Source organism: Micropterus salmoides, unplaced genomic scaffold (genome assembly GCF_014851395.1).
Source record: "Micropterus salmoides isolate LMB-PRFRI ecotype aquatic unplaced genomic scaffold, ASM1485139v1 Ms_hic_scaffold_9, whole genome shotgun sequence".
Lineage (NCBI taxonomy): Eukaryota > Metazoa > Chordata > Actinopteri > Centrarchiformes > Centrarchidae > Micropterus > Micropterus salmoides.
In genome coordinates this window covers 21,014,426-21,038,043 of record NW_024044681.1, presented here as the reverse complement: position 1 = coordinate 21,038,043, position 23,618 = coordinate 21,014,426, and the positions used below count along the sequence as shown (strand labels likewise).

At 42.0% G+C, this 23,618-nt stretch overlaps 1 protein-coding gene across 1 annotated transcript in view; it reads right to left on the bottom strand.

Annotated features, from left to right (window-relative positions):
* Positions 1-4,776: 4,776 nt before the first annotated feature.
* Positions 4,777-23,618, bottom strand: part of LOC119896211 (reticulon-4 receptor-like 1) — a 108,489-nt gene continuing 89,647 nt past the window's right edge. Inside the window, exons 2-3 of the mRNA XM_038709719.1 lie at positions 9,224-9,678; positions 4,777-8,395 (exon numbers count right to left, since the gene is read on the bottom strand). Of these exons, the coding sequence (XP_038565647.1) occupies positions 7,496-8,395; positions 9,224-9,678 (1,355 nt within the window). The 3' untranslated portion in view covers positions 4,777-7,495. The remainder of the gene's footprint in view (positions 8,396-9,223; positions 9,679-23,618) is intronic.

Sequence of the window (23,618 nt, the reverse complement as noted above, 5' to 3'; positions counted from 1 at the left end):
TTTGTCAAGTGGCAATAATATTGAGACATATTAAATCAAGACAACTAAGATGGAATAAAAGGAGACGTCAATAAATGTAAAAGCACGAGTGAATGTGGTGAAAGTTTTGACTTGAAACAGACGGGCATTTAAATTTTACAACAGATCAAGTCAGATCTAGCAGGGTATGGACTTGTGGCTTCATGGCTGCATGTTCTCACTCGCTCCATTTGACCTTATTCCTAATTAGAATCAGATATCTGTCTGTAATGAATATAATGTAGCCTAATGGAGTTATAGTAGCAAAAAGATGGCTGGTGTTATATGGAACAGGAAGGTACTGTAAGGCATATGAGCGGTTGTGTGATTGATGTTGTGTGCTCGGTTGGCGATTGGAACGTCAAATCAAATCACCTAGTGGGAGTATTCTGCTTGCATTCTTCTTGTGATACACCAAATGTACGGCAAATGGTGTATGCATCCATTTGGTGAAAACTAAAGGTGTCTTCCATTTCTTAGTTTTCTGCTTTTTTCACAAAATCTCCTACTGTTCTTTCTAGCAGTGCTTTATTTCTTCTTTTTTTTCACTCTCCCTTGCTTTTTTCAGCTTTTCTTAGGCTGAGTCTCAACTCTTCAGGGATTCACACAGAGAAATCAATTTTGCTTGGCCTCTTTGCCTTTGGAAGGGAACATAGGCATATATAAATATTCACATGCGGCTATTTCAGATCCTCTGCTTTGGGACTGAACTAGTGGATGAGCTGTTCTTCTGTTTGATCATGAAGCCTGTATACATGTGTCTCTATGGATGATTTCTCTCTTTCCCTATGCACCCCTCTTTCTGCAATGCTTTCCTTACTACCTTGTTTTATCCCTTAATTCCTTCTCTCTTTAACATCTCACATTCTTCTGGTTGTCCTTAACATCATCTTATATTTTGATATCTTGTACCTCCTATTACCTTGCCTTCTCGACTTCTTTTCTTCAGCTATATGGCCTTCACCCCTCTTTCTCCTGTCATTTATCATGAGTTGTTCCCTTCCTTTGATCTCTTCCCTCAACTTTGCCCTTTATTTTTCCTTCACGTCTCACTTATTGTCTTACCTTTGACCTTAACTTTTTCTTCATAACCTTCACTTTCCTATTTTTCCGCTTAACTTCTTTCTTCATTTTCTGCCATCTCATTCCCTTTATTACTCCATTCGTTCATCCTTCTTTTTCCTTAAAGATGTGATATTATGCTCATTTTCAGTTTCAAAATCTTATTTAGGGGTTGTACCAGAACAGGTTTACATGGTTTCATTTTCAAAAAAGACGATATTTTAGTCATACTGCACATTGCCGCAGCTCCTCTTTTCACCCTGTGTGTTGAACGCTTTGTTTTAGCTACAGAGTGAGGCATCTTACACATGCACAGTTCCTAGGTAAGGACTACTAGCCAATCAGAAGCAGAGAAGAGCAGGTCATGAGAAGCCGGTAAACCATAGACTGTATAAAAGTAGAGGACGTAGTCATCCTGACATCTCCCGTTGGTTTGTGGACTGCCGTTTTGATAGGGAGCCGTCATGTAGAGTTTTTGCAACCAGCGGCACCGGGCGTGGCCATATTTGGACGAAACATTGGACCTAATGGACGTGTGTGGAGCTAGCTAGCTTTCTTAGTTAGGTGCATCTGTAATTCACGTTAACTATCATTTTAACAGGGCTGACAATTTTGTCTAGCAAACAACAGGCTTAAAACTAAATGTACTCACCAGAGAAAGTGAACAGCCAACTTCTAATAAGCTTTTTCAACGACGCTGGTTAAATTTACCCAGTGGCGTGGGTACGAGTCACTCTAGCCTGATTGCTCATAAGCTCATTATGAAAGTGTTTACTCAGGTAATAAATCAGCTGAGAAGTAGGGTCATTTTACCAGTCGCCCCCTGCTGGCAGTTCGATAGAATGCAGGTTTAAGGGACTTCCACGTTCACATCAGATCGCTGACCGGAAGCTTCCCTCTTGTGGTAAATACGACTTCACTTCAGCTGTATATGTTGCTGGACCAGCTTAGCAACATGGACTGCAGCAAGAGTTTCAGATTGGTGTTTTTGAGGGGGTGTCGGACTAGTCACTAGGTAAGCATTATGCAGCACACTTTGCTGTGATGTCACAGAGAACAAAACTCAATAAAGGAGATAGAATACATACATATATATACAGTGAGGAAAATAAGTATTTGAACACCCTGCTATTTTGCAAGTTCTCCCACTTAGAAATCATGGAGGGGTCTGAAATTGTCATCGTAGGTGCATGTCCACTGTGAGAGACATAAATAGTTGAAAAATCATACATTGTGATTTCTGGATATTTTTTTTTTAGATTATTTGTATGATACAGCTGCAAATAAGTATTTGAACACCTATCTATCAGCTAGAATTCTGACTCTCAAAAACCTCTTAGTCTGCCTTCAAAATGTCCACCTCCACTCCATTTATTATCCTAAATTAGATGCATCTGTTTGAGGTCGTTAGCTGCATAAAGACACCTGTCCACCCCATACAATCAGTAAGAATCCAACTACTAACATGGCCAAGACCAAAGAGCTGTCCAAAGACACTAGAGACAAAATTGTACACCTCCACAAGGCTGGAAAGGGCTACGGGGAAATTGCCAAGCAGCTTGGTGAAAAAAGGTCCACTGTTGGAGCAATCATTAGAAAATGGAAGAAGCTAAACATGACTGTCAATCTCCCTCGGACTGGGGCTCCATGCAAGATCTCACCTCGTGGGGTCTCAATGATCATAAGAAAGGTGAGAAATCAGCCCAGAACTACACGGGAGGAGCTGGTCAATGACCTGAAAACAGCTGGGACCACCGTTTCCAAGGTTACTGTTGGTAATACACTAAGACGTCATGGTTTGAAATCATGCATGGCACGGAAGGTTCCCTTGCTTAAACCAGCACATGTCAAGGCCCGTCTTAAGTTTGCCAATAACCATTTGGATGATCCAGAGGAGTCATGGGAGAAAGTCATGTGGTCAGATGAGACCAAAATAGAACTTTTTGGTCATAATTCCACTAACCGTGTTTGGAGGAAGAAGAATGATGAGTACCATCCCAAGAACACCATCCCTACTGTGAAGCATGGGGGTGGTAGCATCATGCTTTGGGGGTGTTTTTCTGCACATGGGACAGGGCGACTGCACTGTATTAAGGAGAGGATGACCGGGGCCATGTATTGCGAGATTTTGGGGAACAACCTCCTTCCCTCAGTTAGAGCATTGAAGATGGGTCGAGGCTGGGTCTTCCAACATGACAATGACCCGAAGCACACAGCCAGGATAACCAAGGAGTGGCTCTGTAAGAAGCATATCAAGGTTCTGGCGTGGCCTAGCCAGTCTCCAGACCTAAACCCAATAGAGAATCTTTGGAGGGAGCTCAAACTCCGTGTTTCTCAGCGACAGCCCAGAAACCTGACTGATCTAGAGAAGATCTGTGTGGACCAAAATCCCTCCTGCAGTGTGTGCAAACCTGGTGAAAAACTACAAGAAACGTTTGACCTCTGTAATTGCAAACAAAGGCTACTGTACCAAATATTAACATTGATTTTCTCAGGTGTTCAAATACTTATTTGCGGCTGTATCATACAAATAAATAGTTAAAAAATCATACATTGTGATTTCTGGATATTTTCTTTTTAGATTATGTCTCTCACAGTGGACATGCACCTACGATGACAATTTCAGACCCCGCCATGATTTCTAAGTGGGAGAACTTGCAAAATAGCAGGGTGTTCAAATACTTATTTTCCTCACTGTGTGTGTGTGTGTGTGTGTGTGTGTGTATATGTGTGTATATATATATATATATATATATATATAGGCTTCGCTTGGGACGCATACAACGTGATTGACCGAACACAACTTGGAGCTGATGCTGCAGCCACCTATATTATGCTCACTTCCTCTCTACTGGCTGCTGGTCTGTTTGGTTCTGATAACTCCTTCATGGACATTTCTTTCGCAGATATCTTCCCCCCTCTGCCTTTAAATCTTTGCGCTTTACTCATTTTCTCCCCCCCCCCCTCCCAATTGTCAGCTTTGTTTTACAAACAGAGCAGTGATATTGTCTCTCAGAGGCACACCTCTTCCCCTGCCCTAGCCGGCTGTCAGGCTGGATCTGCCATGACACTGGGCATACTTAGCACACCGGTGAACATGCACACATATAGTACACAAACACACACAGACATGGGACAGTTGCAACCACGTGCAAACACGCAGGCATATATATGAACACTGCGCAAACAATCAAAGTAGACGTAGCACATGCCAGCGCTCTTTTTGACCTCGCCTTGACCTGACACATGACACCTCTCTTGCACCCCTAGAGCTAATATAGCTTGACAAGTGTGTGTTTTTGTGAGTTTGTGTGTGTGCGCAGGAGTGCTTACAGTCATTCTGATGCATATTTTATATGAGGCTGCAGAGTGTATGAGTGAAAGTAGGACATGAAGGAGGCCAAAATATACCCTGGTTAAATGTGTGTGTGTGTGTGTGTGTGTGTGTGTGTGTGTGTGTGTGTTTCTCTCCCAGCAGTAAATGAATGTGTGTACTTATTCCATTACCATTTTTTTTTTTTACTTTTTAACCATTTTTCTTTTCTTTTATTGCCTTATCATTCAGCCTCAGGACTCATTTTGGAGGTCTGTCTATTAGCCACACACATACACATGCACACGCGCACAGACAGATGTGCATATGCACTAACAAAAAGGGAGGCAAACAAACACAGACCACCTCAGCCATTTGAGGACACTTTCTGTTTAATGTTATTTATAAACAGCTTTTGAGTCTGGCATTGTTTGATAACCACATACAAAACATTTGGGTTGCACAAAGGAAGAGAGGAGAGGAAAAGAATAAGAGAGATAGAGGAGGGGAAGGAGGGAGCAATGAGGGTGGAAGAGAAAGGAGCAGAGAAGTTGGGGAGGGAGGGAAGAGAATAAGCAGACAGAGAGGGAGGGAGAGACAGAGGGATGAGGAGGATATTGAAGAATAGAGGAGGAGCAAGAGGGGACAGTGCGGTGTACCGTTTATCTTGAATGACTCAGCAAAACAAAAAGACAGAAGTGAAATAATGATAATAATCATAGTAAATAAAAAATATAGCTCCAGCCCGTAGCTCCCTGTTTATTTTTTTCAGGGAACTACCGAGACACAATGAGAGTTTCTCTTTGATCATCTTTTCTTTTTTTCTCTCTTTCTTTTTTGTTTTTTTTTTACAAAATAATCATCCTCACAGGAATAAACAAGACACAATTTACATCACCTCTGGGTTCACAGCAGCACAAACAAGTTCACCAGTAGGGGTCTCTAATCCTACATGTCGGGAGGACGACACCAGTGACAGGCTCTGTTCGTCCCCAACATTTAGATAGATAGACACAAAAAGTTGGGGCTCCACAGGAAACACACACAAGCAGGGTACAGATGTGACCCCTGCTCTCGGATTCCCATCCAGAACTCGCATTTTCAGGTTGCCAGCCAACCAAACAAATCATTTTCTTGTGCTTTTTTTGTCAGCATATCGTGATTTTAGCTTTTTAGCTAGGCCATCCTTTGCATACAAGGGTAGCTCATTTTAAAAGAAAAATTCATAACTGTGCAATGCTATAAGAAATAAAGAGACTTTTAGCATTACTGGCTAGTGAAAGTACCCGGATGGTCCGTGTGTAACTGTACAGGCTTCACCTATTGTAATCGAGCACTTGAGACCTTGGGTGAAATAGTTCAGGTCTTGGGGCAAAATCTAGACAGCATTTGTGGTGCTGTGCTCTAGGATTTGAAGCCCTGGACTGACAGGGGTTAGTGGTTTGCAGTGGGATCGGAAGGCTGTGAAGGTGATCGGGCTTTATTAGGGGGGTGTGTGTGCTTGAACCGCTCCAGTTCATACAGGGCACTGTGTCCCATAGTCCTCTCTGTCCTTGTTATTTCCTAAAGAAGAATCCCGAGCCTCAGAAAGGGCTCTTCTCGGACATAGCAGCATTAATATCCAACTCTCCAATCAGGGCTTGTAGATTGTTAAGTCCATCTGTTTCGGAGCACACTAAACACCCCAGAGAGGACAAAGGAAAAAATTCAGAAGAAGTCACTTTGCCCTGTGATGATCATCACAGATTCTGAACTGCATTTATTTTCCAGTTTCAGCAATTGCAGGAGATATATTGTCGAGCTGTCAGTACTCCTCCCTGATGGTGGGGCATTTCCAGCATTTGAAACCCTCCGTCTGATTATTTGGATTGAATCATCTCTGTTTGAAGGAAATTGTTTTCCCCGTTAGCCTCCACAGCATTAAAGAAGAAAGTGCATAACAGTTTATGGGAGTCTGAAGTTTTGTGAGCCAGGCTGGCTCTGGCCTCAGCTTTTCCTTGGCCTACATGAGTTGACCTTTCAGGCTCTTTGAGGCCTCTATTTTGTAGCCAGCGAGGTCAAAGAGTGAATAAAACCACCCCCGTACCTCCATGGTTTGTCCTCATTGGCCACTGGCTCTCAATAGGCACGCTTGCTATCATATTGTCGTTCTACCCGCATGGCTTTAGTGTTTTGTTTTGTTTTTCAGTTGAAACGCACTCACACAAACAGTAACACATAAACTCGTTCGCTCACTCTCTCATTTACACTGCCTGTGACTGGTTGGCTCTTATGATGATAGGTTAGTTCTGAATGGCTTTTAAAGTTGATGGGTTGCAATGGCAAGGACAACAGACACCTTTTAAAAGGACTAGTTTGAATAATTGTCCGTTATATAGATGTGTCACAACTCCAGTGGTGTTTTTCAGAGTTTAGACTAAAAGCCAAGGATACAGCTGTGCATTTTAGTAGGTTCACCTTACTGCGAGACATGTAAGTAAAACCACTTCATTAGTAATAAATAATTATTATAGTTATTACTACTAAAACGATGATCATTTTACTGCTACTTCTTTCTGCAGTATTTTCTTTCTGGATCTTAAGTTATTGTTGAGTGTGTTGAGTGACAGTTATGAATGACTGTGTCTTTGTCTCAGCATGAGTGACAGATGGAGGGCGCGCTGAGAGAGCACTATTGTGTCAAGAGGGCTAAACATAGGGACTGTTTTGATCCTTACTGTGTGTTCTTCTCACTATTATTTGAATAAGGGATTGGCTTGTTATTTTATGTGGCTGTAAAGTTTTTACAAGTACATTTCAGTGAAGCAAGTGATGCCACAGAGACAAATGTATAGTTTTCCTGTTGTTTCCCTGGGTGACATCATCAAAGCAATGGGCTAAATTGTTTTCCCTGACTTCCATGTTTTGATTATGACTCATGAAGATGCCTGCCTTAATACCGCAGGGCTACTTTGACAGTAGATATTTGCAAATGTTCTTTTGTACACGGTCATGTACACGCACAGTTATGCACACATGTCTCATTAAAAGAGCCAGGGCAGGGTGGTACAGGAGAATGAATCATAAGGTTGCATTCCCAGCAAAAAGTATCCATACCCTGTCTCAGCGTAAGATCACGGAAATGAGTGACAGCAGTAGAGCTGATGGTAAACAGAAAATATAATCTGCAAGGTATGATCCTGCTTTATTATTAGCTCTCTGGACCCCACTTGGTGGGCCGACAGAAGTTCTGGGGATGCACTTGTTCTTCCTCCTTGCAGTTGCAGACAGGTCATATTTGCCTTCATCTGGATTATAGTCTTTCTCACCCCCCTCCCGTAGTACCTGCACCTCATTGAGCCCCCCTTTTGCCTTGCGGCCCCGGCGGGTACAGTTTCTGCGCCCTCCCTTAGGTGGCCGCGGCAGGGGTGATGGTGAAGGCAAGCTGTACTGGTCCCCGTGGGGCAAGTACGGCCGCTGATGGTGGTTGTGATGGTTTCTGTGACGATTCAGGTGGTTCAAAGACTCTCCATGCTCCATCTCCCCACCTGGGGCCCCATGTGCATGACCCTCGCCTGACAAGCAACTGGGCAGCTCCTCTTTCTTCAGTGCCTTCAGGTCCTTCCCCGCCAGCTCTGGTGGTGAAACGCACATCAGAGAGGAGGTGGAGCCTCGGAACCTCCGCAGCCAATCCCAAAGTGACAGGGCCTTGCAGTCACACTCCCAGGGGTTGTCGTTAAGTCGTAGGTATTCCAGGGCTGGCAGTAGCGTCAAGCTGGCACCAGACAGCTCAGTCAGGGAGTTATTAAACAAGTACAAGGTGGTGAGGCGCCGCAGGTCATGGAAAGCCTGGCGGTCAACCCACTGGATTCGGTTCTGGTGGAGAAGCAGACGGTCTAAGACTCCCAGACCACGGAAAGTGTTCTGGCGAAGGCTCCACAGTCGATTGCCATGCAGGAAGAGATGACTGAGGTTCAGTAGGTCGATGAACAGATCATCCTCCAGAAACTCTAATTGGTTGTCCTGCCAGGATGTAAGGGAAGGAGGAAAGGTAAAAACAGAGGTGTACAATGAAGTGCAGTGCATGAGTAATTTTTCATGAATTCACTGTATTATGATTTATTATTATGGGAAAAACAATCTTATCACTATTGTAACAGTGATTTTTGCAATACTAAATCATTGTATTGCTTTCAGTTTAAAGAGAAACCAATATTTTACAACACAGAGAATTTGTTTGTCTTATTCCAAAGAATACACAGGTTGGGTTGTCAGTGATCTGTGCAGCATCCAGAGGGCAGTAGCTAGAACAAATGGTGAGCTGTGTAAAAGGGGGTCAGAAATGATATTCTCTGCCCTTTGAGTGGTACCTTTTGGAGGTAGAGGATTCAGTTATAGGAAGCGGACCAATGGTCGTGGGAGATCTATTCACAACTAGCTGTGGATTTCTGTACCTTTGACAAACTGTCGTAGATGATGTCATGCCTGCAATCTTTACCACACTCACTCAGTGTCAACATCAATTTATTTTCCAATCATCGACATGGATAGGCAATCCTTTCCATATAGCAGAATTTCCTCATTCATGTAAAACATTCATGTAATTAATGAAATCATATATTCCATCCTGGATTTCAATCCCTGTACTGTTTTCCACAGAAGCCATACTGTAGTTTATTATAGTGTGAGAGCTGCTGTGTAGTATTTTCCCTGCCTTTAGGATAACAGCTTGCATTTGATCAGCATCCAATTCATAGGTAGTAAGTGCTGAACCAGGGTGATGGACAGATTACACTATAATGCGACTGTGGCTGCAGATGCAAATACAGAAAAGATAAAAGCAGGCTGTACCTGTAGGTAGAGATACTGAAGATTATGAAGGCCTGCAAATATCCCTGGAGGCAGGCTGATCAGGCCACAGTGGTAGAGATGCAGGGCATGTAGCCTACCCAAACCCTGGAAGGTGTCTGAAGCAATGGCATTCAGGTGCCGGTTGTCCCCAAGGTCGAGCTCCTCCAGGCGGTCAAAACCGTGGAAGGTGGACGGCTGTATGTAGGAGATGTTGTTGGAGTAAAGCCACAACATGGTGGTGGTGGGCGAGAAGTGGCCCCGAAGCAGCCGCTGGATCTTGTTGTTCTGCAGGAAGACGCGCTCGCTCTGGGCGGGGATGCCTTCAGGCACGGCATGGAAGTTGTGGTCCTGGCAGGAGACGGTGCTAGGTGAAGTGTAGCAGATGCAGTGGCGAGGGCAGGGCAGAGAGAGATCCAGGCCGCACAGCACCAAGAGTAACTCCACCCCACCATAACCTGAGGGAGGAGAGGAGAGGAGAGGAGAGGAGAGGAGAGGAGAGGAGAGGAGAATGGAAATGAAACAAAGACACAAAGAGATGGAGGGGAAAGAGAGCGTGAGAGAAAGACAAGCTGAATTAATTGAATGCATCAGCAGAGCTCCTGTTATCAGACACATCTTAAATGAAAAACTCATTGCTCTCAGTTTACAAGGACAACAATGGGCACGGTTCAGTGCAGACATATTAGAATGTTGACACAAATCTCTTCCCAACACACACACGTACACACACAAACATTCATGCATTGTTTCATGAGTCCATTCTCCTCACATATTTTTTCAATCATTCCCAAACTGTTTACCCTTAACGTTAACCTTGCCTACTTAAACGGTTTCAAAACCCAAATCTAGACTCGGGGGAGCATTTTTGCAAAAACCCTAAATCCTGAATACCAAGAGACCCCTCACCACCACGCACAGACACATAAAAACTCTTCTCAGTTTTACAGTAGTGGAGCAGTGAGTGTGTGGTCTTGTCTTTTTTATTGTGCTGTAGTATGACTGTCACAGAGGTACGCACATTTTTATTTGTGTTCCTTGGACCAATCTTGATGACATGGCATACACACAGAGCATCGTATCAAGCACCGCACAGTGTTACTTCCTTTGGTTATCCTTTAAAGGCGACAGAAAAATCGATGCTTCTCCTGCTTACAAGTGAACACGCGCCACACCTGTAATACATTCCCACAATAAGGGAAACCGAGAAAGAGAGGGATAGAGGGAGAGAGAGAGGAGGTGGAGGATGAAGCGGAAATCATCTGCAGCCTGACTGTGAAGTGGATATTACTTTTTGTTTTCCGATTCTCATTCTCAATTTATGTGATGTTCATTCTTGCGCTGACGTGTGTGTGCGTGTTTGTGTCAGTGGTAGACGGACAGATGTGACGGTCAGATGTCAGGTTAACCAGGACACTGCTGCTGTGTTAAGAACAACATGTTCTGAAATGTCAGGACAGGATAGAGCAGCTTTTGGTACACATATGTCTGCATTGCTCTGTACACATCTGTAACCATGTCCGCACTGGCACCATAATGTGTTTGTGCGTGTTTTTCTTTATGTCTTTCTATATCTGTTCCATTTTATCTTAAACCTATTGTGAGAGCAGAGTCTGTTCTATTTGCAGGCATGCAAATTCCTCACCTTTCGGAAAATATTTTGGTGGGGGCAACCAATCGTCACTCCTAATCCTTCAACCCAACAACCAATCAGAGGCAGCGTAGGGTGGGTCTTTTTTCTAGTCTGCTACACTGCAGAGTCCGACAGCTGGACTCAATGAACGAACGAAAGAATGAATGAACGAACTGTCCGTCGGACAGCAAGTCTGATGTAAGCTAGCTTACAATGTTCCTGTCAGATACAGTAATGTTGCCCACTTTTATTAACCCGTAATGTTAGCTAAGCTAATTGCTCAGAGCAGTGGCAGCAACCTGGATACAATGTAGGCTAACGTCAACACAATAAAACATGTCGGCATCTGTGTTATTTACACTGGGAAGATGTCCCCATTACTTTTTGAAAGCATTTGTTAAAAATGCTTTGAAAAATTGCTTGCAACAAAAAATGGCAAAGAACCAATGAAAGTGCTCTGACCCCCCAACTCATGTTCAGCTTTGATGATTTCTATTAAATACTGTTAAATTATCATCACATTTCGTTCTTGTGACACCAGTATGGTGCATTGCTACATCTCGTGAGCTAAGTGTATCTTCACACCCCTAATCTGAGCCCTTATGTCCACACTACTTTTCAACACAAAGTGACGCCCTTGTGTGTCAGTATCTTTCTCTTGTTGCAGTAGACAAATGCACGTTATCTACACAACATGTAAGCTTAAAACAGACCCCTCTTACACTGTCTCTGCGTTTCTCTGCTGTCTTACCTTTTTTTACCCCTGATCAGTTTGCATGCCTGTATTTGACAAGGCTGACCTTTTTGCCAAAAAAAGGAAAAATACACACACATACATACATACCAGCTGTTGTCACGGCAGCCCATCATCTGTCCTGTTGTTCCAACAACAAATCAACACCGTGCAATCCTCTATAATGCTGTGTGAATTACAAAAACAGTCAGACTTTCTCTGTATTGATGACGTGTGATTAAAACAATTTGTATTACTTATTGGAGACATTATTTACAACCTTCTGTTAGTCCATATCAGACTTAAGTTTATGTGTGAGGAATCAGTATTCATGATATCCAGCCATGCTAGCGGCTGTATCATATTAGGTGAAATATTAAAATTTGCAGCATTACATCAAACGTAAATCAAATGGAGCATCATTTTATACACATTTCCATTCAGCGTGATGAGATCTTTTGGTTTAAACAGTTTGGTCATGTGACATCTGCTCGTACTGACAGACCCACCATTGGGTCAATTCACATGTATTATTGATGCTAATGCAGTAAAGAACTCTCCAGCATGTGCAACCCTCTCCCTCCCTCGTCTCCCTTTTTCTCTCTCTTCCGCACACCTCTTCCTTTCACTCGCTTGCCTGCCTATAGGTTTGATTGGTCAAATGTTATTGTAATAAGCTGTAACATTCAATCCCTCAGGGCATCAAAGGGATTTTTATCTCTTTGTGTTGCCCTTTGCTTCATGCCTGTCTGCCTCCTTTCTCCAGAACGTGAATGCTTCCCTTCCTCCACAGCGTTATCTTCATGCGCTGCTCTGCCCCGCCTGCTGTGTCTGTTAATTAGGTATAAAGCTGCTTTGTGATACTTGTCTATGTGAGTGTGTAAGAATGTGAACTGTATATGCATGTCTATAGGCGTGTGAAACTTTTTGTCCTTTTGTCTTTGTTAACTGAGTTGTATTTTCTTGTCTTAAAAAGCAGCTTGTCTTAACCGTTTGCATAAAGATTTGTTAGATGCTATGAGCTTTAGAATTATAAAGAGTAACATTTAGCTCTTTGCTGTATATCTTAAGGTCTTCGTGTCTTGGAAAAGTACGCTCTACATGCGACTGGAAAATGTTTCCTAACTGAGATTTAAGCAGGGCCACAATTTTCTTTGTTTAAGCCTCCCAAACTGCATCACCAATGACAGCTGTGATTTCTCAGCTGTTAGTGTAAATTTGCAAAGTTAAATTCACCAACGGGGTGCTCCCACTGGTCCCATTAATTTATTTTTTACATTAAAATTGTCTTCAATACAAGTCTGCTTGACATGTGCTTATGATAGCGCTTCCAGCATTAGTTTGCATTTCCAATTGCTTCTGTTGCCTTCTGTTTACCCCTGCAGTCTTTATTTTTTTTTCTTTTTGTATTTTCATCATCATCGCTTTATATCTGGCTTCCCTCTTTCTCCCCTTTGCCTCTTTTATTCTTTCCAATTATATCTTCCATCTTTCTGCTATTCATTGTGTAGATGTTTGTTTGAAGAAATGAATGTCCCTAGCTCTGCGTGTATATATTTGAGCCCATGTGAGGTGTTCACTGGGATACATCATTAAAGTTTACAGAGTGAGAGGTGGAAGTGGTGATATTAGATAGAAAAGCTACTGAGTGCCATATGGCTTTGACCGTGGGGGCAGCAAATCTCCCACCAGCATCCAGTTGTTCAAACATTTTATTTATTTATCATTTGCATGGTAAAACATTGAATTCTCTGTATTTACTTATAGTGTTAGTAAGGGGGCAAAAGAGAAAAAAAAGGTGTGTGGTTCAAGATTTTAATAGTATAGTACAAGCAGAACAACCTACTATGTTGTTATCTAAATGAACTGAGCTGTTCTCAGCACCAGTGAGGAAAAATCTCCAATCCTGCAACGAATTCTTGATACCTTGTTTTCAAATGTTAAAAACATGTTTGCAAACATCTTTACTCCAAGTCAGTGCATTGGAGTTACTGCCGTTGATGTTAGACTGCCTTCAGCCCCATAGCACTCCCGCAGCCTGGAATACATAAATAGACAACTAATTGCAAATCAGCAATTAGCCGAGGCATCAAGATGGCATTATGCCAAGCCTCAAACCTGTAACAACTCCCCCAGTAAGGAGCGTGGAGGTACATAAAAATCTGTTTCACCAGTAATTCTTCATAACGCATTTCCCGATATACTGCAGGTATAGGAAAATGAATCAGGGTGAGTTTCCATTAAAGTGATTCATGCCTGGTGTGGTGAAGAGGTGTTTAAAGCTCATTTGATACCCAACACCTTCTTAAGATTTAAACCATTTTTTGAACCAGGTGCTCTGTTGAACAAAGACAGAGAGCAGTGTGTGGGTTGCGGCTTAATTGTCTCATGTTTGCTTTTGCTAAAATCTTTTGCAAATTTGACAGCTTGACCATGGGAAAAGCGAAAAAGGGAGCAATCAAAGAAAATAAACATTTGCTCCACTCCTCAAACATGTATAAAATACCTGAACAATGAAGCTAGACTATTACAGCTTACTACATTCATACACATACGTACACACACACACACACACACACACACGCGCGCACATACATACATACATACATACATACTTACAGTATGTGGACACATTTACACTCACACAGTATTTCATGGGCTTTGATTTTCCATGATGGAGCACCCCTGTAGCTCAGAGGTTAAGATGGGGACTGATGAGTCCAGCTATGGTTCTTTGTTGAATCTCTTTTCCCCTCATTTCTGTTTCCCCACTGTATGTAATAAAGGCTTAAAATGCCCCCAAAATAATTAATACTAAAATAATCTGCTGCTACAGTATAACACTTTCCACTCTTTTGGAAAAGCTTCTCACAAGATTTTTGCACCTGGCAGCAGGGATTTGCATTAGTGAGATCAGACACTGATGCTGAGTGATAACACCTGACTTACAGTCAGCATTCCAGTTAATACCAAAGGTGTCGGGTCGGGTTGAGGTCTGGGCCTGGCTTTTCTGAAACAGAAAAGCATCTTCGCCATTGCCTTGAGGTGCGGGACCCGTAAACAATGTTTATTTTTAGGAAACGTCTGATGAGCCTGCTGTTATTCCCCTCTATAATCTGCCTACGTAACACCACTATGTATCTGCTACATGCGGCCACATGTGAGAGAGGCCGGCAGCTGCTCCACTATTGATCATAAACGTTGGCTTTAAAACTTCATACACCAAGGCCCAAACAAAGAAACGCTCAACTCAAAATGGGTTAGTAACCTGAGGTTAGTAAACATGTTTAGCTCAGCATTGGTCACCTGACGTTAACTTGCTTGCTGCTTTAGCTACGACCTACAGGAGGTTAACTCCAACTGTGTTATGAAAATGAATGAGTGGTGGTCGATTAAGGTAATCATTTACGTCCCACTGGCTGCCATCACGTAATTATTAACGCTGGCTGCAAACAGGTTACAGGTTTATTGTTGATCATGTAACATTACAGTTTTATTTAGTTAACGTTACACTGGGTTTGAGAGTCTGCAGGTGTGTTGACTTACAGTAGTTAATAAGCTGTCATTAATTGCTTTGCACATTACATGGTTGTGCCCTGTGAAAAACAGGTTACAGGTTTATTGTTGATCATGCAACGTTACAGTTTTATTTAGTTATAGCGTTACACTGGTTTGAGAGTCTGGGGGATGTGTTGACTTACAGTAGTTAGTAGTCTGTCATTAGTTGTAGATGCATTGTACATTAGGCTATATGTTTTGTGCATGGTAAGTGAAAAACAGGTTACCGGTTTATTGTTGATCATGTAACATTACAGTTTTATTTAGTCAATGTTACACTGGGTTTGAGAGTCTGTGGGGGTGTTGACTTAAAGTAGTTAATAAACTGTTATTTGCATTGCACATCACATGGTTGTGCTCTATAAGAGAAAAAACAGGTTACAGTTACAGAATCCCTTATAGCCATGCAGTTTTATAAGCAGCCTGGATTGTCGCAGCAGGCGATACAACATTCATTATAACCACGAGTGATTTGAGACTTGACTTTGACTCTAGCTCAGTGACTTGAGACTTGACTTTGACTCTAGCTCAGTGACTTGAGACTTGACTTGAACTCTTGCTCAAAGACTTGAGATTTAACTTGAAATCTTGCTCAAAGACTTGACTAGGACTCTTGCTCAAAGACTTGAGACTTGAGTTGGACTCTAGCTCAAAGACTTGAGACTTGAGTTGGACTCTAGCTCAAAGACTTGAGACTTGACTTGGACTCTAGCTCAAAGACTTGAAACTTGACTTGGACTCTAGCTCAGTGGCTTGAAACTTGACTTGGACTCTAGCTCAGTGGCTTGAAACTTGACTTGGACTCTAGCTCAGTGGCTTGAAACTTGACTTGGACTCTTGCTCAGTGACTTGAGACTTGACTTGGACTTTAGCTCAAAGACTTGAGACTTGACTTGGACTCTTGCTCAAAGACTTGTGAGCACAGCACTAAGTGCGTGGGGGCTGACTAGCTTCAACTTTCTGAATGAGATACAAACTTAAATGCACAATGTTGAACACCCAAATGTTGAAAAGGGACAGATCAAATCAGTATCTAACCAACAATCGTTTTCCACAAGTGAGACCACGAACAGTTTTATCCTCTTTTGAAAATTATACACAATATCTTTAGTAACATTTTAGATTATATTCCCTTATTCAAAAAGTGTGGAGAATTTCAGTTCTAACTAAAATATCACTGCATGATGTAGACTTTAGATTTCCATGTAATTCTACCCTTATTGTAGTGATAGAGTACAGGCTGCTACACCACACAAGATGTTCTGATATTCAAATTTCAGCGTGATTGGATTATAATCACACGGGGGATGATGTCCTTTTGTCCTCTGGCTTAACATTCTAGCATGGCTTTCACTTTATACAAGTAATTGTCCATTTCAGCGAGTGTTTTTAATTCTTTTTAATCAAAACTCTCTCTCTCATTTTATCTTTTTTTTAATTCTCATCTTAGCTTCCCCAGTTAGATATTTGCTGAAAGCTTCATCAAGCACAACCAGGGTTCAATTACAAAACCCATCTCCTCTCCCATCCCACCACACCAGTCATAATGTACACACAAAAACACACACACACCCAGAAAAGAGAAAAAACAGCATGTAAACACGTACTCATGCTGCTTGTCAGGACATCATCACAACTCCCTCCCAACTACAACTTGGCATCTGGAGGAGACACCTGCCACTCTTTCTGGCAAACACAAGGAGAAAGTAACAGAGCAGGGAATGTAAGAGAGGGAGGGAATAGAAGAGGAGCAGAGCCAGAGAGGGAGGGAATGGGCAATCTCATACTCAAAGGGAATGAGAAACTCTTTAAAACATGAAAGCAGAGGCAAGGGGAGAGAGGTAAAGCATGGCGGTGTGGGAGGGGAAGAGAGCAGAGAAACTGAGTGAGACTGTACCTACAAAAGGATGATGGGGATCTACTGCAAGTGTAGACCATTATATATGTAGAGGTGTGCACAGAGCACAACTGTGAATTGCCAACTAATTCTATGACCTTCTGTTACACGAGTTGGATAAACAAAAACCAAAAAGTTTAGTCACATTGAAACACATGTATTCTTTTGTGCATCCAGGTGCACACACACACACACACACAAACACACACATCAACGTTTACACAGGCCGCAGGCGCATACACCCACATACAGACACACATTATTAACCCTAATTAAGCAGCAGTGGCAGGCTTTAACCAGAAAAAAAATAATAAAATAAAACAGAGTGAAAAAGGAGGGCAATTACAGTTGAATTTACAAAAATGCCGAGGAGGCAGAGAGCAAGTAACGGTGCAGGAGGGACGACGGCTAGCTCAGACACTCAATATAGATGCTGTTCCTCTCTTGTTGGTGGTTGATTTAGCTTAGCATAATCCCAAAGATCATTTAGCGTTGCTCATTCAAATGGTGATAAATCTCTGGCAGAGTTAATGAGAGATTTAAATGGCGTCATTGCCTCAAAGACACAGCTGAAATATCTCTGCACTATATAATCCTCCCCTCTCGTGTAATATAGTGCATAACCATTACATCCATCTTCATATTGGAGACAAATCAGGTCAGTATTGCCGGCTCTGCACCACTGATCCTCCGTGACCTGGGAATTGCTGTTTTGTTGCCGTGAACCTTTTCTTTTGTTTGTCCCACTTCTGTGAACCCAAACAGAAAAATTCAAACAAAGCTTACATGCAAATTTACTGGCTGACCAGGCAGAGTAGGCGTAACGATTGATTTCTTCAAACACATAGTGATAGTAGTGACACCCCTCTCTTGATCCTGTCTTACTGTTGATCTGTAGAAGTTAGGGGAAGTAGAGCCTTTGGGACATGGCTTAGAGAACAAAAATATTGCAGACCCCAAAACTGTTGCATCCAAATACTCTTTTAAATTTTGTACTTTTCAGTTTTGTCCATGTATTGTTCATTGTGCAATTTGGGAACATTTTTGAAATGTTATTGTTCTACTTATAATGAAGTATGGAGAGAAAAATGTTTTTTCTCACTAACAACAGATCGTGCATATCGGCAGACATTGATCAGCAACAATTATGATAATTGATTAATCAGGTAATTTAGGTAATGTTTTGACAATTACGTCACTGGAACTAATTTGCTGGTTTTCTAGGAGAGTAAACTTGAATACCTTTAGGGTTTTGGACTGATGGTCAGACAAAAAAAGCAATTTTAAGACCTGGAATTGGGCTTTAGGAAATTGTAATGGGCATTTTTTTTCATTACTTTCTGACATTTTATAGAAAAGATTGGTAGATAGTAAAATGTATTTTCAGCCCGTATGTGTATTCACACTACTACTGGCCATTTATAAAGCACACCACACATTTTGATTGAATTGGACCAGTGGTTTTCATTCACTACACCCTGAAATATCTTGGACATTAAGAGTGTACTTGATGGTCCCGAGCAAGCCGAGTTTCTTGTAATCTGTCTTCTAGTTACTGTTTTGGGAAAAATATCTACTGAATGCAAGGATTTGCTGTGTCAAGTGTCCTTGAACACACCACCCCATTTTTCAAAATTGTCCTTGCTTCTGAATATGCACTGTCAAAAAAAATGGCAAAGAAGTGCTCACTGTGATGGACCTCCCATCACAAGCAAGTTGATGCCTATAGCATATACATCAAAAGCTGCCTGGAGCAGATGAAATCTAAATTCTTTCAGTGTACTATAGCAAATTGGCATTGTTAATGAACTAAAGCATACAAATCCACCAGTTATAGTCATTTTAATTTTGTACTATAATAGGAAACTGCAAACTCTTTAACCTCAGGATCTCCAGCACAGTGGTGTTTGCGTTTGTCCAGCAGGGAAGCAAAGTGCTTAAAGTTGAAAGAAAAATTGATGTTCATTATCATGAAGCACCTTAAGTGGTACCTCGCCTGTTTAACAAATCTGAGAAGGCTTGCTTAAAAGCTATTTTTCAAGGTATCTAGATATCTTATAATTAGCGCCGGTCCATGTAGTCTGTTCTCCACTGCCTCACACAGAGGTCTGATTCTGTGCTGCGGCCCCCTCGGCCCCTCAGCCCCTGGCCCGGCGTTGTGACATCTGTTGAGCACACAACATACTGGCCCATTAAAAAATGGACACACACTCTACTCTGATCAGGGTGAGTGCATAAGTGTGTATGTGTGACATAGACACTGAGAGAGAGAGAGAGAGAGAGAGAGAGAAAATGCAAAAATAACCTCTACCCTCTTTGCATGCCGTAATTGGGTCATTTGAAAGGCTAAGCTTATCTCAACACTAATCAAGCTCTAATTATACTCAGAAAAACTTTACCCACCCCTCCCTCCCATACACACACACACACACACACACACACACTCTCCACATGCATAATAAGATGATGCAGGTCACAGCTTTTCCTATTAAACTCCTGCCTATTAGCAGAGGGAAGATGTGATCGGGAGTACAGTGCTGCTGCTCTCTGATGCGTCCTGCCTCACTGAAACCACGATGATAACACGGGCCGACAGGGTGACATGTGTCAGTGGAAAACAGGGGCCATGTTCAGACTTCGATGAGAGGTGTGGCACCTCCTCCTCAGGCATCAAAGAGTAATGCATCCAGGCATGCAAGGATACGGGAAGCCGAGACCCATTAACTCCTTCATCGACACAGATGTACACTGTACCTTTTTTTTTTTTATCAAAAAATTGGTGAAACCTGGAAAAGTGTATGTTGATGTATATTGGTGAAAATACTAAATTGAAGAAGTACCATTTTTCTCATCACTTTTTATTGCCAGAAGTCTTATCTGAGTATATGAGCTGCAAGTATTAAAAGAGAACCTTGTTTACTGTAAACGGTGATGGTCAGATTCCTCTTAAAGCAGAAAACACAATGTTTTGGTGCATGGTGACATAAAGTCTGTTTGAAAGTATTTTGTTGAATCATCAGCAGAAAAAAAAATGGTAATGATGAGCACGCTAAAAGCCACGAGGAGAGCAAATAAGCTTGAAGGCATAAATGCAGATGCAAAGTGACACGCATACACACACTAACACACAACTATATATCCCCAGTGGAGCAAACACACACCAGTCACAGGAATTTCACAGCTGACTGTCCCTGATCTTGCAGAAGGAATCTGTGTCTGCTGAGATGGTGTGTATGAACGCATGTGTATAGTTTTAATATCTGTGTGTGTTTGTGTGTGTGTGTGTGTGTGTGTGTACATTCTCACACTCCACAGCCGTTGTGGCTGAGGTGTAGCCCTCCTGTGTCTTGCCATCACTGAATCTGGTAAGCTCTTTGGCAGATATCCTCGGTGGACAGCGGCAAGAAATGAGCCTGTCCAACAAGCCAATGAGAAGAGGAAGGGGAAGTGCAGGAAGGGGGACAAGCTGGTTCTTCTCTTAATGTTTGTCCAATTCCCCCAGCATGAGGAAAATCTCTCTTCCTTTTCTTGTGACTAAATCATTCCCTGCTCTCTACACTGCAGGTATGAATCACCCATTGTAACCCTCCTCCGCTCTCCATCCCTGTTGTTCATTCAGTTTCCCATCTGTCTCTATTACAAAGACTGTTAAAAGTACATCCGGACTTATTATTGCATAAATCTTTCATAGCATTGCCTGTCTGCGCTCTTGCACCTAGTTTCCACAGTATTTGTTTTTGAGGTTCTCGGAGCGAGAAATTTCCGTCATGCTTGGGGATTACACTTGTAAATCAGACACGCACAGATTCGAGAAAAGAGAGAAGAACAGAGGAAGGAGGCAGAAGGCGAGCGAGATGAAGGGTTGCAAATCCAAATATCCAGAATGACAAGTGAAGGGAGTGATTTCAGCGATGTCCAAGGGATCATCTGTCACCGTGCTGTTTTATCGGATAATGGGCTGTTACTGCTCACTTGATTTTGACTGAGCCAATCACATGCAGGCGTTGGCCATTTCTCAGACTGATTGACCAAAACAAGAGGGGGAGATCGGCATCAGGTCTCTCATTAAACAGGCTTCCAATGGAGAATGATTTTAAGCACTATAGAACTGTCTGTGCTTTATGCGATCAGTCTTGTTCCAAAATGAGTTATCCAACAGCTGACAAATGTGAGACCTAATAGCAACACAATGATTAATGACTTGAGAACACAACTAAATGTACAGAATACTGCACTGGAATTGAATTGCTGGATCAACCCCCTCCATCCCCCCTAAATCCAGAGCGTCAATTTGAACTGTTTCTAATAGCTTTCAACTGACAGCAATTCAGCCGTTCTAACACAACACCGTTAGCATGATATTAGCGTAGCAAAGTTCCCCCTTCGGCCTGCTTTCTCTTGTTGACATTTTTCACACCGTGCCGCTGGAGGAAAATACATTCAGGTGGAATGACAGAGAAATAGCGGAGAGGAGACATCAGTCAGCAAATATGAGAAGGGCAGTGGAAGGGAGAGGAAGGATGTATGACGGGAGAACAGGAGGAGGTGTCACAGCTTTTCTCCATCAGCTGATGGATGAAGCGAGAAGAGCTGGTTGGTTAAACTTCTTCAATCAGTCATCGGATCTGGCTAATCTGAAGGTTGCAAGATAAACTCCGCCATCTGTCATAGTTTTTAGCTCATGTGAAGGTTAGAATCATTGGGAAATGCCTTGCCCTGCTCTTCTTCTGCTTTCTAGTTTGCTATGCTAATCCCTCTGCGTTTCGTTTGTGGTTCTTGCAAGGTTATGCTCTGTTCATTTCTGAACTGTCTCTGTATCAGTGGAGTATCTTGTGATCTCGCAATATGAAACTAAACGAGATGCTCCACTGAAAATATGTCTTGAGTATAAAATACTTACTGTCTGTAGGATTGAAAAGTGGCTCTGAAAAGTTTGTAGCCTTGGATTCACAGCACATACAATGGATTCCAGTGATGACTCAGTCACAGCATGAACATTTCTCTAAACATACCAAAGCATTCACAGAAACTTTTCAAACAACTCCTGCAGTACCATCGTCTTCTCTGATGTTGAGCTATAAACTCACTGTGTTACAAACAATGCTCACTGTCATTAAATTACTAAATATACTTCTTCACTTTGGAGCAATGAGGAAGCAATAGAGAAGTAGGGCTTTTAACTATTTTGTTAAACTCCGATGTTCGTTCCTGTGTGAGAATGTTGAAAGGAAAGATTCAGATGTATTGCCAAAATCAAAGTAACTGAAAATCAATACATTTTATACAGGCTATTTGGAAGTGCTGTGAAGGATGATTTTTTTATGGCCTAGTTCTGGCCAATCATCAGCTTCACTGGTGATTTATGTTTGTAAAGGCGAGAGCATGCTTCAAACAAAGTACTTGCCTGATCGTCAAACAATGTCTGAAACCCCCTTCCTTCACACCTTCCATATGTCAGGATTTGTCTGACACTTCCCGAAATAAACAATCCGACAAGCAAACCCCACTTCCCCTAGTGATAGGCCATGTTTACGGAAGTGAGAATTTAGACAGGATGTGAGCTCCTCGTCAAGATCTCTTTTTTCATTCTTTACACAAATACTTATGCCACTGTTTGTGTGTAAAAACGAGTGCAACACCATAGACGTCTTCATGAAGAGTCTGTCTAGTGTTATCCTCCTTTGAAAGGTCATCCTGTCTTGCCCCTCTTTCTATGATGTCGGGCTTTTCGCCCTGCCTTTGAGTGTTACCATTACTTGCCAAAAATGAGAGTAGTGCTTCATATACCCTAGACACTCTTTCTGTGGTATAAATATAAGTTTACATGAACAGCACTGAGAGAGAGGTTTTTGTTGTTAGGGCTGCAGTGGATTAAACAATTGATTATTTTGTTTTGACTGTAAAATGTCAACCATAATGTCTATGAACATTCTCACCCAGTATATGAAGTGGTGAAACGTGTTCAAGAGTAAAAGTGCAAATTTTAGTGAATAGAAGTTGGGAATCAGTTCCACTGCTTGATTTTAAAAAAAATCGTGAGGAACTTCCATTCATTTTAAGGGGATGTTCTACTCTCTGTGTCCATCTCTGGAACATAAAATCACATCTATATTTAAATTTGACTTGGAATCCACAGGGGACAGGAACGGACCACACATTGAAAGGTTTGTGGCATGTTTTTGATTTGTTTTTCTCATTTGAATTGAACAAGCAAGAGTAGAGCAGAAAGCTTTTGGTCGCATTGTTGGAGCGGCTGAATGGGTGCACACCAAGCCACCAGAGTCTAAATTCTCCATTCCTCTTTATTCCCTTTTTTACTCTCTGTTCATTCACTACCTTTTCCTGTTTTCATTGCTTTAAATTATGGTTGAAAAAAAATTTTTTTTTCACTCTCAGGGTCTGACTTTTCCTGGCCTTGTGATGGCCCCTTGTTTACTGCCTCTCTCTATTTTTTATGTATCTCCTTTAGTTGATAGCAGTAGCTCTCACCGCAGTGCCACTGTTTGTTTTCGGGAAAAACTGTTTGAATGAAAACAGTTCACAGAGAGGTCTGTGGATTATTCGTGGTAACTGGGAC